The 15,241-nt window shown below is 40.1% G+C and overlaps 1 protein-coding gene across 1 annotated transcript in view; it reads left to right on the top strand.

Annotated features, from left to right (window-relative positions):
* The first annotated feature begins 2,362 nt into the window (after positions 1-2,362).
* The window catches only part of BSN (bassoon presynaptic cytomatrix protein), a 192,899-nt gene continuing 180,020 nt past the window's right edge, over positions 2,363-15,241 (top strand). The window contains exons 1-2 of the mRNA XM_060272198.1: positions 2,363-2,388; positions 9,212-9,611. Of these exons, the coding sequence (XP_060128181.1) occupies positions 2,363-2,388; positions 9,212-9,611 (426 nt within the window). The remainder of the gene's footprint in view (positions 2,389-9,211; positions 9,612-15,241) is intronic.

Here is a 15,241-nt window from a genome sequence, read left to right as displayed (position 1 = left end):
AACAATGAGGCATGGGTAAAATACTTGCCTCCTTGCAAAACAAGCATTAGAAATATGACACAATAGAAAATTAGTTTGATGCTGTGAGCCAGGGACTGGCAGAACTTCAGATCTGTTGGGACCTTTCTCCTAGCTTAAGAAGATGCCAAATTGTACCTTGCCAGGACCAGTCACTCAGCCCACCGAAATGTATTTTCATTCCCATCTTATGCCCTCTAACTATTTAAATGCTTCAATTTCCCCAGTTGATGAATATTTATAGCTCTGTCTACCAATCAAACAACAAACATGTGCTTCAATCCATCAAGAGTTATCAGCACATATAAGCAGCCTTTTTCACACATTGCTGCTGGGGATGTACATCTGGATATGCAATCACCCTTGCATTGCAAGACTCATGCAAACTATTTGGATTGTCTGGATATATCTTTGGATGCGATATATGAGAAAGCCTATTTGCATTCACCTGTTTGGTTGTCCATAACTTCAGCAGGCTTAGAACCTTGAAGACTTGCTTCCAATTTTATGGAAAAATATTGATCCACCCAGTGATAACTCACAATGGATGGGCATTTGACCTGCAAGTAAATGCTTCTGTTTAAGGGTTCTTGCATGGAAGGTAAACAGAAATTATGTTCGAGAGGAGGAAACCCACACTTCATTCTTTCTTGAAACTGATTTCAAACAAATGCCTTAATGCTGTTTGATGTAAATTGTATGCGAAGAGTTAAGCTATTTATTAGATGTGTTGTGTATCATTTACTAAAAGAGTAGAATATTGTTATAGATTTAATAAATAATATGTACTTAAGTATACCAACCTAAACTATTAATTGTTGTTGTTGTTTAGTCGTGTCCAACTCTTTGTGACCTCATGGACCATAGCACGCCAGGCACTCCTGTCTTCCACTGCCTCCCACAGTTTAGTCAAACTCATGTTTGTAGCTTCAAGAACACTGTCCAGCCATCTCGTCCTCTGCCGTCCCCTTCTCCTTGTGCCCTCCATCTTTCCCAACATCAGGGTCTTTTCCAGGGAGTCTTCTCTTCTCATGAGGTGGCCAAAGTATTGTAGCCTCAGCTTCAGGATCTGTCCTTCCAGTGAGCACTCGGGGCTGATTTCCTTCAGAATGGATAGGTTTGATCTTCTTGCAGTCCATGGGACTCTCAAGAGTCTCCTCCAGCACCATAATTCAAAAGCATCAATTCTTTGGTAAATGCTATATTTACTTGTGAATCAGCACGTTTCAAGACAGTGCCTTTAGGAACTACCTAAAAAGGGGGAAATATATTATTTGATGATCTTTTATGGCACATATTTTGGACATATTACTGGAAATGAATGGATACTACAAAAAAAATGCAACTTTGTGTCTCCTCCTCCTCTCTGCCCAGCAGGTCAGGGGAGTAGCTTGGAGTAAACAAACCAGCTGGCATGACTAATGATCCAGAAGTTTTGGTACTACAGTAGCTTAGCAGCAAGGCGCTTGCTTTTCATGTGGAAGGTCTACACCAGGCATCCCCAAACTGCGGCCCTCCAGATGTTTTGGCCTACAACTCCCATGATCCCTAGCTAACAGGACCAGTGGTCAGGGATGATGGGAATTGTAGGCCAAAACATCTGGAGGGCCGAGGTTTGGGGATGCCTAGTCCACACTCTAACAAACTGAGATATCCAGGCTGAGCTGCTATCAATGGCCAAGCTTCAGTTTCTGGTATATCTAGGGAAGGCTGAATAAGATCCTGTTTAAAACTCTGGAGTAAAACTGTTGCCAGTAAGTGTAAAACTAAGTTAGATGGGCCACTGGTCTTACTCTTTATAAGGCAGCTTCCTATGTAGTCTGACCCTTCTCATCTCACATGGAGGTGCTTTGAAAATGAGACTGCTTGATGTGTCAAAGTTTCATCAGAAGCCATCACTGGACCAAAGACAACCATATTTCATTTTGAGTTGGGATAGGAATCACAAATGCTCTGTCAAGCATTGCTCATATGCTTATCAAAATGTGAGCACGTTTGTGGACAATCAGTGTTCTGCAAGCTGCAGCCAGTAGAGTAGAGTGGAGATGGGGAAATTTGGGGAGCCATGGCATCACATCCTGTGTTTTTGTTTGACAAATTATGAGAGGATATAGAGATGCAGGGCTGCTGTTTTCAGCTGCAGCCATGTAGCTCAAGTAAAATGAAGCTGTAGGCTTAAGTTGCATTAATTTTAATTAGTCCCTGAGTCTTCTAGGACAGTCTCTACTATCATTGGGAAAACCTAGTTTGGTTTTCTTCTTATACTTCAGTGAATTCAGTTTTATGTTGATTTTTAAGGTCTTGACAGCACAATTCTATATATTTCAACTAGAAATAAGTCCAAATGAGTTCAATGGAAATTACTTCCAGGTAAGTGAGTGCAGCATTGCAACCTGAATTATTTAAATCTCAGTCCCAAACATTTTCACAGGCAAATTTGTTTAAAGTTCCAGAGCACATTTCCTGCTATGCTGTTGAAATGTTATGGGTTGTGACACTGTGCTGGCAAAGAGATTAGTACACCCTTTGCTTAACACTTATTTTGTTGTGTAGCCAGTCTTGAAATCAAGTGTTTAGTAATTAACTAATATATTCTTTCCTATTTCTGCTTCCATATTTTTATGCATATTTTTATGCCTATGACTAGATACATAAAATTAAGGCTGGAAGAAATCCCAGATACCTAATCATCCAGGCACCTAGAAACTTAATATTGGTGCTTTAAGAGTTTGAAATATTTTTAAGCTTTGTTATTAGATAGTAATCCTGCCGGGTTGGATTGTTGTGAATTTATGTTCCTCGTAAAGTGCTTAGTTCATGATAAGCATTCTTGATAATAAGTTATTGTGATGATAATAAGTTATTGTGATGACGATTCCTAGAAATGCGATGAAATAATTTTGAAATATGTCATGTTATTCCCCCAAACTCTTTGAAGAGTCCAGGCTTGTCCTATTGACCTCAGTATGTGTGGTGAGCTCCACTAGAGCTCTTGCAAGCTCACTTTGAATTATCTTGAACATTATCCAAAATCTTCAGAAAACATTTGGAAGCTCTCACATAATTTCTCCAAGTCTTCTAAGGCAGGCATCCCCAAACTTCGGCCCTCCAGATGTTTTGGACTACAGTTCCCATCTTCCCCGACCACTGGTCCTGTTAGCTAGGGATCATGGGAGTTGTAGACCAAAACATCTGGAGGGCCGCAGATTGGGGATGCCTGTTCTAAGGGGATGGAAGAATGCCCTTGCAGTCCTCAAACATCTCCATCAACCTTCCCAAACCCCTCACTAACCTACTGCAATAGCAGCAGTGGTGGCGTGCCTGGAGAGAGGTGTCAGTTTCCTCCCTTTTCTGTTGCTCTAACATGCTGGGTAGCAGTGTGCTGGTGCCAAATCCCAGGGGATCATGGGAGATGTAGCTCTCCCATGGGCCTTTGGAAGGAGGAGTGCATTTGGGAGAGTGGAAGCCAGCTGGGAGGGCTTCCAGGGATCACAAGGACTGGCAGGGATAGACACGAATCTCTTCTTCAGCTTAGATTTTAATCCTAGTCAGATGATAATGTCTAGGGTAGTAAAGTTTGCCTCTCCTTTGTTTGTTTGTTTTAACAAGGCCTCGGGTGTTTATTTTTGAGCCAGAGGTCAGAGAACTTTGCTGACATCCCAATATATTGAGTCCTAAAAGTTGGTTTATGGAAGAACAGAGTTCCCCTTTTGCAATCTTCTTGTGTCTTTTGCATGTTCTTTTATCCCCTGCTTTGAGCCATACCTTCCCGCTAGAGCATTCCCATGAAGCTCAGCTTCATTGACCTTGTCACTTCTGGCTCATATTGCAACTATTACTCCTGGGAAGTCTTCAGAGAGCCTCCCTTCATAGCTCTTGTTCCATTTTGCTTCCCTTTCATGCTCTGCTGTGTTCAGAACACCTGGGTGTGATGAGGTCCCTTTGAAACTTGGTTTCCACACAAAACATTTCCCCATTTTTATTTAATAAAACTGATTTTAAATCAGTGTAACTAACCCCTTGAGATAATACAGTTCGTGCCAATTCACAGTTTATGCCAATACTGAAATGCTTATGGAAATGCAGTTTTGGCGCACTCTTGAATTAAGTCTGGTGGGATCTATAGTAGCTGGTGTGATATAATTATATCTTGTTGAGAAGAAGCACTACATTACCTTCTCAATGATAGTTGGCAAACCGAAGATAAGTAATCAAGACTTTAAAGTGCTTCTCTACAGTGTATTAGAACCATTCAGTGGTTGCATGAACACTTATAATAAGAACATAATTTAATCCAAATTCCAATTTAATATCTAAAATATATAAGGGTTAGATAGGCCAAACTGGAGGAAGCATTAATGTTTAAGGTGGAATATGGAAGTGTTCCCCTACTACGGTACCTGTGTGACTCTTAAATGGCAAGAGGGAAAAATGTTTTCAAAAATTATTCTTTTATGGGACATGCACATGAAGCCAACTCCCAATCACTGACATCTTCTATTGCCCCCCCTGGTTCTTCCATCTTTACTCAGACCCCAGAAAGCCTGCCTTTTTCTAGAAGAACAGAACAATAGGGTCGTCGCCACAAGTGTAGATACCTTTGGTGCTCCTCTTCTGTCTTTTAAAAAGGGCAGGGTTTTGATTTGGAAAGTGGAATGTAGGAAAGTACTAGATTCAGGCAGGTAGCCATGTTGGTCTGATGCAGTCAAAATATATATAAACAAATTAAAAAATTGTCCAGTAGCACCTTAGAGACCAACTAAGTTTGTTCTTGGTATAAGCTTTTGTGTGCATGCACACTTCTTCAGATACATGGACTTCAGAAATTCCTGTACTTATCAAATTCTGTACTTGTTAAATTGCTTTTTGAACTGGTTTAGAAGCACAAGTATGTACAGATACTTCTTATTAAAATGCTCCATTATTTAGTACCAACCCTTCTATTAGGGAAACTGAAATTCTAGTCTAAGGCAAGTGATTTATTACGCTTTAGCAGGTTTTTTTAAAAGAAAAATGAAAGAGATATAGTTCTATATAGCAACATAATCCAGTAGTGCTATAACTGTACTACACTAATATTGTAGCATTATGTTATAGTGCTATGCCTCTCTCATAGACATAAAAATATTTTAGTGATAATTAAGGATCAATTAAAATAACAAAAATAGTGTCTTAAAATGGCACCCACCATGAGTGTTATAATGAATATGTGCTGAGCTGTAATAGATTCGCTTTGAAAGTGGCTAGAGAGAAGCTTTTCTCCCTCTGTCAAAATACTAGAGACAGGCGATCCAATTAAGCTGAATTAATTAGAAAGTACTTCTTGATTTGCATAGTTAAAACCATGGAATTTTCTATCACAAAATTAAACAATAGCCACCAACTTGGAGAGTTTAAAAGGAGTTTAGACAAATTCATGGAAGATAAGGCTGTTGCTGGTCATGATCCCTAAGTATCCTATCTCCAGTATCAGAGACAATATGTCTCTGAATATCAGTGGCTGTGGATCGCAGTCAGAAGAGGGCTATTGCCTTCATATCCTGCTGGTGGGCCACCATGGGACCAGAATACTGGAACAGATAGGTCTTACGTCCTTACGACATGTAGGGGAATAACATGACCCAGGGCTTCCATTTTAAGTGGCAGCTCTGTGTCTAAGGATGTAGTTCTACCACCAGACCGGTTTAGTCAACTAAACAAATACGGTATATATTGAATAGATTTGGAATGGATAAAGTATTGAGCCTACTTCAGATATGTACTGGTTTAATTAATAGTGATTTGAAAATGACAGCTAACTACCTCCAGACAGGAAACAGGAAACATTTCTTCATACTGCCTTATGCTTACATGAACAGGTGCAAAAGCAATGAAAGTGTTTTCCATTATGAGAAATCATTTTACAGCATAATAAAACAGGGGGTTATCATATGTCCTAACATCTTTTGCACAAGCGCACACATACACCACACAAACAATTTTAAAAGATAACTTGTCATTTTCATCAACACCTCCTCCTCCTCCTCCTCCTCCTCCTCCTCCTCCTCCTCCTCCTCCTCCTCCTCCTCCTTTTATTTATCTATATATCTGACTAGGTTGCCACTTCTTCTTCTTCTTCTTCTTCTTCTTCTTCTTCTTCTTCTTCTTCTTCTTCTTCTTCTTCTTCTTCTTCTTCTTCTTCTTCTTCTATTTATCTATATATCTGACTGGGTTGCCCCAGCCACTTTGGGCTTTCCCAACAAATAGTAGTAAAAACACAACATCACACACTAAAAACGTGCCTTCAGATATCTTTTAAAAATCACATGGCTGTATGTCTGTTTGACATCTGCTGGGAGGGAGTTCCATAGGGCAGGTGCCACTACCAAAAAGGCCCTCTGCCTCTACTCTACCACTGAGCCTTCCTGGTAAGTGGCAGTCACACCGCTGCTGTGTGGATGGCAGTATGCTGCTCCTCTGCCCTCCTGCCAGCCACTACCACTCAGAAGACTTTGTGAACGATCCTTCAGATTATCAGGGAAAACATGGGGCTGCCTTTTCTTATGTTTCTTACAATGTGTAGTTCTGCTGTGAGAGTCACAAGGAATTGGATGGTCGGAACAGTGTGCATGCATGCATTAAAGCAATCTACTTGAACAGTATGAAACAGTGTCATTGATGTATTCTAAAGATTTATAGTGTTTATTAAACATTCATGAAGCCTTTGGCCTTGCCAATGCCAAATCTATGCTAGGAGCAAATAATATATTTGTGCCTTTGGACACAAACCACTGCATATCTGTGGGTTGGATAAGGTGATATTCCTACTCTGATAATAGCTTCCCTACAGAAAAACAATTTATATTGCAGGAACATGCAACATGGAAAGTAGCTTGTTTTACTATAAGTATGCCTGGCAGGAATCCATAGGAAGTATCAACTTCCTGTACAAATGGTGAACAAAGGTGTGTGTTGTTGTGGTGTTTTTGCAAGGTTTTTTTTTATTATTTCTCTGTAGGTATCTTAAAATATGCTGAGTAGCCATGTAGTTTTGCTCCTTTCCTTACTTGTCCTCTAGCTATGGAGCACCCAGGCATAAGTCATTGGATATATCACATTTGGGATTGGCTTGATATTTACTGGACTCAGAGAAGATCAAGCCTGGTTCAAACATTACAGCTGCAATGGTGGCTGATGTTCCTGTAGTTGGTTCACGTATCATTTGGGCAACATATGAGTTGTCCAGAGAACACTGTTCGCTCCTATCCTGCTTCCTCTTGATCAAAACCACTAATGCTTACATGGGAAACACCCACATTATCTTGTCAAACCATATTCAGATGCTACCAGTGCATTGGGAAGCTGACTAGAGGGAAACAGCAGATGACTCAGATGTAACTTGAACTGTATCAAAATTCAAAGTATATTTAAATGAAAGAATGTTTGAGGATGGGTTTCAGCTAAGAGAGTCACCTTCCCTTGTGGCCAACACACTCTTATAATGGGATTATGGAAAGTATGTTCAAAACCAGTCACAACAAAATATTGTTTGGCACACACATATTACAGTACTGCATTATTTATTTCTGTTTTTGATGTAGTTCTGGTTACACAGGAATTCAAAAAAGTATTTTGGACAAAACCAACACATTTGATCTACAGGACTGAGCAGTGAATGAATGGTGCAGAGTTTTCTGTCAGTGTATGATAGGGAGTTTATAAATATTACTCAGACATGAGAGAATATGAAATTGCAGTATAATACCCTGGTGAACCTCAGAAGGTTAAATTCCCAAAAGACCAGGACTATGTTTGATCCTGCCCTAGAAACTGGGAAGAGGATGGGTGAATTTAGATATTCTGGTTTGGAATATTCCTTAATAAGGGAAGCCGGAATGAATGACAATGTATATACACGCTTGTGTGCTAAAGAAGAGATGTTCTTGCAGTCGGCTGACCTATTTTTAAGTTAGAATAGAGAACAAGCAGCAGCTCCTGATGTCTATTTTAAATGCCTTTCCATTTTTGGCAAAACAGAAAAACTGCTTTTTATAATGCCATGTAGCAGTTGAATTATATTCCTATCCTCTATCATAAAGGGTAAAGGGACCCCTGACCATTAAGTCCAGTCGTGACTGACTCTGGGGTTGCGGCGCTCATCTCGCTTTATTGGCCAAGGGAGCTGGCGTACAGCTTCCAGGTCATGTCGCTAGCATGACTAAGTTGCTTCTGGCAAACCAGAGCAGCGCACGGAAACACTGTTTATCTTCCCGCTGGAGCGGTACCCGTATATTCTAGCGTATAAGACGACTGGGTGTATAAGACGACCCCCAACTTTTCCAGTTAAAATATAGAATTTGGGATATACTCGACATATAAGAAATACGACCCGGCGTATAAGATGACCCCTGACTTTTGAGAAAATTTTCCTGGGTTAAAAAGTAGTCTTATATGCAGGAATATTATCTACTTGCACTTTGACGTGCTTTCGAACTGCTAGGTTGGCTGGAGCTGGGACCGAGCAACGGGAGCTCACCCCGTTGCGGAGATTCAAACCACTGACCTTCTGATCGTCAAGCCCTAGGCTCTGTGGTTTAGACCACAGCGCCACCCGCGTCCCTGTGATCCTCTATCATAGAAACAGCATAAGTGGATGGGATTTGTTTCTTCTAGCTGGCTATGAGTTCCTTTGCTGCATGAAGGCTTGAGAGTGGTATTGCAGATTACCATACAGCCTTCTCCAGTAGTGAGAATATATCCAGTTGGAACTGAGTATGCCTGATTTCTGTTGGTTCTAATTTTTGTTTATTTTTATTTGTATAAAAAATTATGCCTCACCCTCCAAGTCCATATGCACTGCTCACTTGACATATAGCCCCACCCCTTTCAGATTATAGCCTTTGGGGAAAAGAAATGACAAGTTTTTAGCTGTTCTGGCTTTAAATACAATTGAATCTTGTATTTACGACTTGTTAGATTGCAACTTGAAGAAATATCCATGTCTTGTGGTTTTAAGAAGTTGGTGGAGGTAAAGATGGCAATCATTTTCTCTAAACATCTGTTTACACTTATTTTCTTGCCTTTAACTTTGACTCTTGGAGATTCTCAAATGCATTTCAAAGTATATCCTGAGGAAATAGCCAAGGCAGTTTTGTCTATTATCTTACCACGATTCTCTGCAACCTGGTTGACCTCTGCATTTAATGTGTTTCAGCACACCAAGAAGACCAGATCAATCGGACCCCTCCTTCGGACAGAGAGCAGCTTCCCCATCCCCCAAACCGGCTGCTCAGACCAGCGAAAGCACAAGAGAGATGAGGAGTCATGGGCAGACCCCCCAACAGGCTGATGGGCCGAGGAGGACACTCCAAGTGGACAGCAGGAGCCAGAGAACAGGGCGTTCACCGTCTGTGTCACCAGATCGAGGCAGCACCCCTACCTCACCTTATTCTGTCCCACAAATTGCACCCCTTCCTAGCAGCACACTCTGTCCTATATGCAAGACAACAGAACTCACCTCCTCTCCCAACCAGCCAAACTTCAACACCTGTACACAGTGTCACAACAAGGTCTGCAACCAATGTGGATTCAACCCCAACCCTCACCTGACTGAGGTAATACATAAACTGAACATTTTGATCAATTTATGGGGCACCATTGCTTGATTTCTGTTAATATGTCATAACTCAGGTGAGGCACTCCTTGCACTGTGTGATATGAAAAAGGGATTTTGGAATTTAACCTTTGGGGATAATTATTGAGATCTGAAACACTTGAGTGATACATGTATGTTATGAAGGTGGGGTGAGAATGGTTTAGAGGACTGGGGAACTATAGTGCTTGTAGTAATGTCATGTCACCAAATAGAGAATAGGTGCACATGCAATTTTGTTGAGAGCTTGGTTGTGTACACCTGGCTAAACTGCAACCAACTTTTCTAAAATAATTCTGTCAACCAAAACTCTTTCATCTGATACTATTCTTGTACAGTATATCTTTTTTCTACCTTTTGCAATAAGATTAAAGGAAAGGGAAAGGAGAAAAAGTGATACAGTTTTGCTTCAGTCAACAGGCTTTATTACTAGTTGAAGTTAAAGCTAGCTAAAGATTGCTAACACTTGCATGAAGCCTGATATATTCACATTTTCTTTTGTAAATGGGGCTCAGATAGCTTTGAGACTTGATGGTTGTGAAATTCAGAACCACCACAAGAGGATCTTTCCATTGGCTTTTGAGTAGATTGGGAAATAAAGCTAAGCATCCGAAGAGCTCAGGTGTTATGGTTGTCCAGATTTGGTCCTCTAATGTGACATTTTTATAGAGTAGTTTCAAATGATGTTTTACTGTGAAATAAATCTGGAGTTGTTACTTATTCATGGTGAGGGATCCATAGATCCTTTCTGAGGTTATCTCTTCTGAAGTTCTGCTGCAGTGATATCACATTTTCTTAGCATTCATTCTGCAACATTTGGTACTGGGGGAAATCAGTTACAATCTCTTGTGTTGACAAACCTTCCCTGAAATACCTTTGATTTTCTCTTTGTTGGGTATGTGGCAGTCAAAAGACTTGTCTTCAGCTTGCAAACAGGCTAACCAACCGAAGCAGCTCCCAAACAGTTCTTGGCCACATTCCCTGGACACCAGTCCTTAGATTTGTATGAAAAATACATTAGGGTTGCATAACCAGACTTTGGGCCAAGCTAGACAGTATGTGAATGGCATGATTGGTAATTCACGTTCCTTAATTCTGACCCCTTAAATTTGATAAGATTAAGTTAGGGTGCTCTTAAACTGGGGTACTTACTCTTCTATACTTTGAATTAAGTATTTCTCTTTGTTCAGGTCTCTAGCGCCTAAATGTGTGGGATAGGATATAGGGTTGGTGAGAGTGCCCTTTAATTTTCTAGTCTGGGGAGGTTCTCCTCTGACCCTTATCATCATCATTATTTATTAAATCAACATGCTTTTGTTGTTAAATGGTTTTGCTTGCTGATTGATATATGGTATTTCATTGTACTCGGTTGCATGTACTATGTTAATATGCTGCTCACTGCTTGGCGGGCATTTGCATAAAAAAGCAGCATATAAATAAACTGCATCATCACTTTTATATTATTATTTTGCTAAATAGTGTGATAGGAGAGAGGCCACAAGTATTAAAACTATGGCATGCAGGAAGTGTGTGGGCAGTTAACCGCATTGATGCACTTCCAACAAATCTAGCACCTCCTGCGCCAAATAGCAGGTTTTTGAGGGCAATAAAAGTACCTAAATATATGAAGAGCAGTCACACAAACATGGGTGTATTTCCTTGATATATTATTGTGTGAAGCCCATAGAATAAATCATTGCATTGCTTTGAAGCCTTCAAGGGATAATAGAGTGGGCAGAGAATGTGAGGTAAGTTGATGGAGGCAGGTTGAAGTACGCCATTTTGTTAAACTAGTTCAGTATGGTTTGCCCCTATGCCCCACTGGCCTGAACATGAGTACAATAGCCCAGCTAACAATATTCTCTAGTTATACAAGTTCCTTATATAATGTTAACTCACTTGAGCATCTCTCAAGCAGGGAGATAACATAATACATTATCCTTCATCTCACAGCCTTTCATTTGTGATTTAAACTGGATGAATTATTTGGTGCAACGTTTTGCTATCTGCCCTTTTTCATTTCAAAATTATTTACATATAATTAAAGATGCATTACCGTAACCAGTGTTACTGCTCAACCTCCATTTATTTCAATGGAGTTTGAAATTAATGGAGTTTCTACAGCAGCTGCGCTTGAATTATGTCCCGATTTTGTTAATGCATATTTGCCTGAATACTTTATGTGAAATATATTTTGCAATGAATGTTCATTATGCTTTTCCATTTAGATAAATGAAACCGACTTTTCAGAATAGTATTAAACAGTACTTTTCCGTCTATAAGACGCCCCATGTATAAGAAGCCTCCTATTTTGGGGGGCTCAAATTTAAGAGAATGGGGGGAGATGGCACAGAGTTGTTGAGCTCTTTTTGTGGAGGATAGCCCTGAGTTGTTCAGCTTTTTGGGGGGAGGATTGCATACCCACACGTCTCGCAAAATCCGCCTCCCATCTGTCCCCTCGCCAGCAGAAGCTGCCAATTGCCTGCCCAGTTGCCGCAGTGTCAGCAAATCAACACCACCCATTGACGCAGCAACCAATAACACGCACAACAGCTGCTAACAGCCACGGCACCAACCAATCAAACGTTCACCCTATGCACTACCCATGTATATGACGCCCCCCATTTTTTTGCATTGTTTTAAAAGAAAAAAAACCTACCAGCATTATACATGTACAGTATACATGTACAGTATTTGTCGGCATATTTCATAATCGCCCATTTTTCTTTTTTGTTCTAGCAAGTCACAAAACAAATCAGTTTGGAAAGCTTCTGCTTCCTTTCTTTGTTGTTTAGGAGGATTTATGTCAGGGGTGAAAAATCTCTGGCCCTCCAGATTCTGACCATTGGGCTTTCTCATTGGGGCTGATGAGAGTTGCTGCAGCAGCCTCTGGAGAATAAATGAAAATTAGCAAAAAAAAAAGAAACCCAGCAAATCCAAATGAGTGACTATTTTAGATAAAGAAGAAATCCTAATTGTGGAATATGATGCTTGTGAATTTGAAAGAGACCAATTTGAAGGGCTTGATTATTGTTTATCGTGTGAAGTGTTGATGCCACAGAGGACGTTTTGAGCAGCCACACTGAGCAGGCCTCTGATTCCATATTTTGACTGTACAAGCAAATAAAAATGTTAGCTGCCTTTATCACAAAATGCTTCAAACCTGTTTGTTTGTTTCTTTGTTTGTTTGTTTAACAAATATACCGCCCTGTACTCGCAGGTCTCAGGGCGGTTCACAGAATAAAACCAGGAAATACATAATCAAAATGAAAACAACAACAACCCAATAAACACCCCCCCCCCAAAAAATCCCACATGTTAAAAAGGCACCAGCACTGTAGGGATGTTGAACTGACATCATGTCAGCACATGTGTTTATTATTGTAGTTCTAAAGCCACAAAGTAATTTATAGGGCAAACCAGAGACAATATATTGTTATGAATGCAATTTTTACACACACACACACATAGAGAGAAAGAGAGAGAAAGAGAAAGAGAGAGTGTGTGTGTCACAGTGTGTGTGTGATCTGTTAACAATGGTCTCTTCTGGTTTACTACCCTGTAGAGTTGCGATACTTTGAAGAGCAAAAAAAAGAGGATGCTATGACAACTCTCATTTTAAATACCCCTTCTATATGTAGGCTATAGAAGCTGTGATACATTGCTGAGCTAGGCAGAAGAGAAGAGGAAAGCAAGTTTTCAGCCACCAGTTATGTCTATGTCTCATCCAGAAAGTATAGCCAGAGACATTTTGGCAAATTTAAAAAATCCACCCGGACATATATTTTACTCCAGAAAAAGAGGGCATGTCCTGGAAAAAGAGGACACATGGCAACCCTACGTACTCTGTCACTTTACAAGGTGGAAGAATATTAACTGTTAATATTCAGGGACTGAATGCAAGGGCTAACGATGAAGGAGAAATCGTTTTCTAAACCGTAATATATTTCCGTGGTTTCTGTTATATAATGTATTTGGGGCAAATCTTCCTCAGATGCCTCTTATAATTCTCGCCTTTGCAAATGAATGACTTGGTATTAAGCCAGAAGGCTATTTTCAGGAAATTATTTTCCTAAACGTCATTGTTGAACGTTTGTAGTGCTATCATTCCTTTAGCTTTCTGATTGACTGACAGGACAAAAGCTTTGCTGCTTGAATTTCTTGTTGCCTTTTTTTGTAGTGGAGAAAATCTGTAGGCTCTTTTGCTTTTTACATTTCAGTGGACATTTAGGTGGATGAAACAAAGTTGCTAATTTACAGAATTAGTCCCCCGCCTCCCTCAACATATATCTCGATAGGTTTCATTTGCTTATCTGCTTAAGGCATCATCTGCACTATATGTTTAAAGCAGTACCATTCCACCGCTTGTTAGGGGGTTCTGAGAATCATTAGAAGACCCCTATTCCCCTTGGAAAGCTGCAGTTCTCAACAGAGGCGTAGGAAGGTCAGGTGGTACCTGCTGCGGAAAATTTCTTGTCAACCCCCCCCCCTTGATTTTTTTTTTTTGCCTGCAAAAATGGATTTACGTTATTTCATATTTTCCTACAAAGGAATGCGGATTCTGGGCCTCTGATAACAAGCAAGCGACTATGGACAGATACTTAAATCTACAGGATGGATTGTGTTTTGGCTTGTGTTATTTTATTTATATTTATTGTTTATTTATTTAATAAAATTTATTTTAAAAACCTGCAAAGTGGTATACCAAAACAAAAAAAAACACCACAGCTATATCTTACTACACTAGAGATTATATAGCTATATATGAAATTTCATGCATATCAGTTAATATCTTGACCCTGCTCCACTGAATTGAAATTTCAGCCTTCACAACATAGGAAAACAGCCAAGTAAACAGCTATTTTTGTGGAGGAGGGTCATGATATTAACTCAGGCATTCCCAAACTTCGGCCCTCCAGAAGTTTTGGATTACAATTCCCATCTTCCCCGACCACTGGTCCTGTTAGCTAGGGATCATGGGAGTTGTAGGCCAAAACATCTGGAGGGCCGCAGTTTGGGGATGCCTGTATTAACTGATATGCATGAAATTTCATATATAGCTATATAATCTCTAGTGCAGTAAGATAAGACCTTTGGAGCAGGCATTTTTTAAAGAAAAGTTTTTAATGAACCGCCCTAGTAGGGCAGTAATTGTTCCATGATAATTTGTCACCCCCTCCATGATGGCACCTGCGGCGGACCGCCCCCACCCCCCTTCCTACGCCCGTGGTTCTCAATAGTGGTTTTAACAACCTATCTCTCTCCTTTGGGAACTCTGGGAATTGTAGGTCTGTGAGGGGAAGAAGGATCTCCTGACAGCTCTCCGTACCCTTACTGAACTACAGTAACTACAGTTCCCAGTATTATTTGGGGGAAGCCATGGTTTTTCAAAGTGGTATAGTAGTGCTTTAAATGTGTAGTGTTGCTGGGGCCATAATAACCAGTGCAGTATATAAAATACATTTTTTTCTTATCTGAATTGTTTATGCATTGTTATACTTGATGATCCCAGTTATGCTTTTATAAAGTCAGTTTGGATCTCTTTGATTATAATATACTTTTAAAAATACACATGTTGGTCCAGATTCTTGA

The sequence above is a fragment of the Zootoca vivipara genome, chromosome 2 (genome assembly GCF_963506605.1).
Source record: "Zootoca vivipara chromosome 2, rZooViv1.1, whole genome shotgun sequence".
In the NCBI taxonomy this organism is placed as follows: Eukaryota; Metazoa; Chordata; class Lepidosauria; order Squamata; family Lacertidae; genus Zootoca; species Zootoca vivipara.
This window is presented reverse-complemented; position numbering and strand designations above follow the sequence as displayed.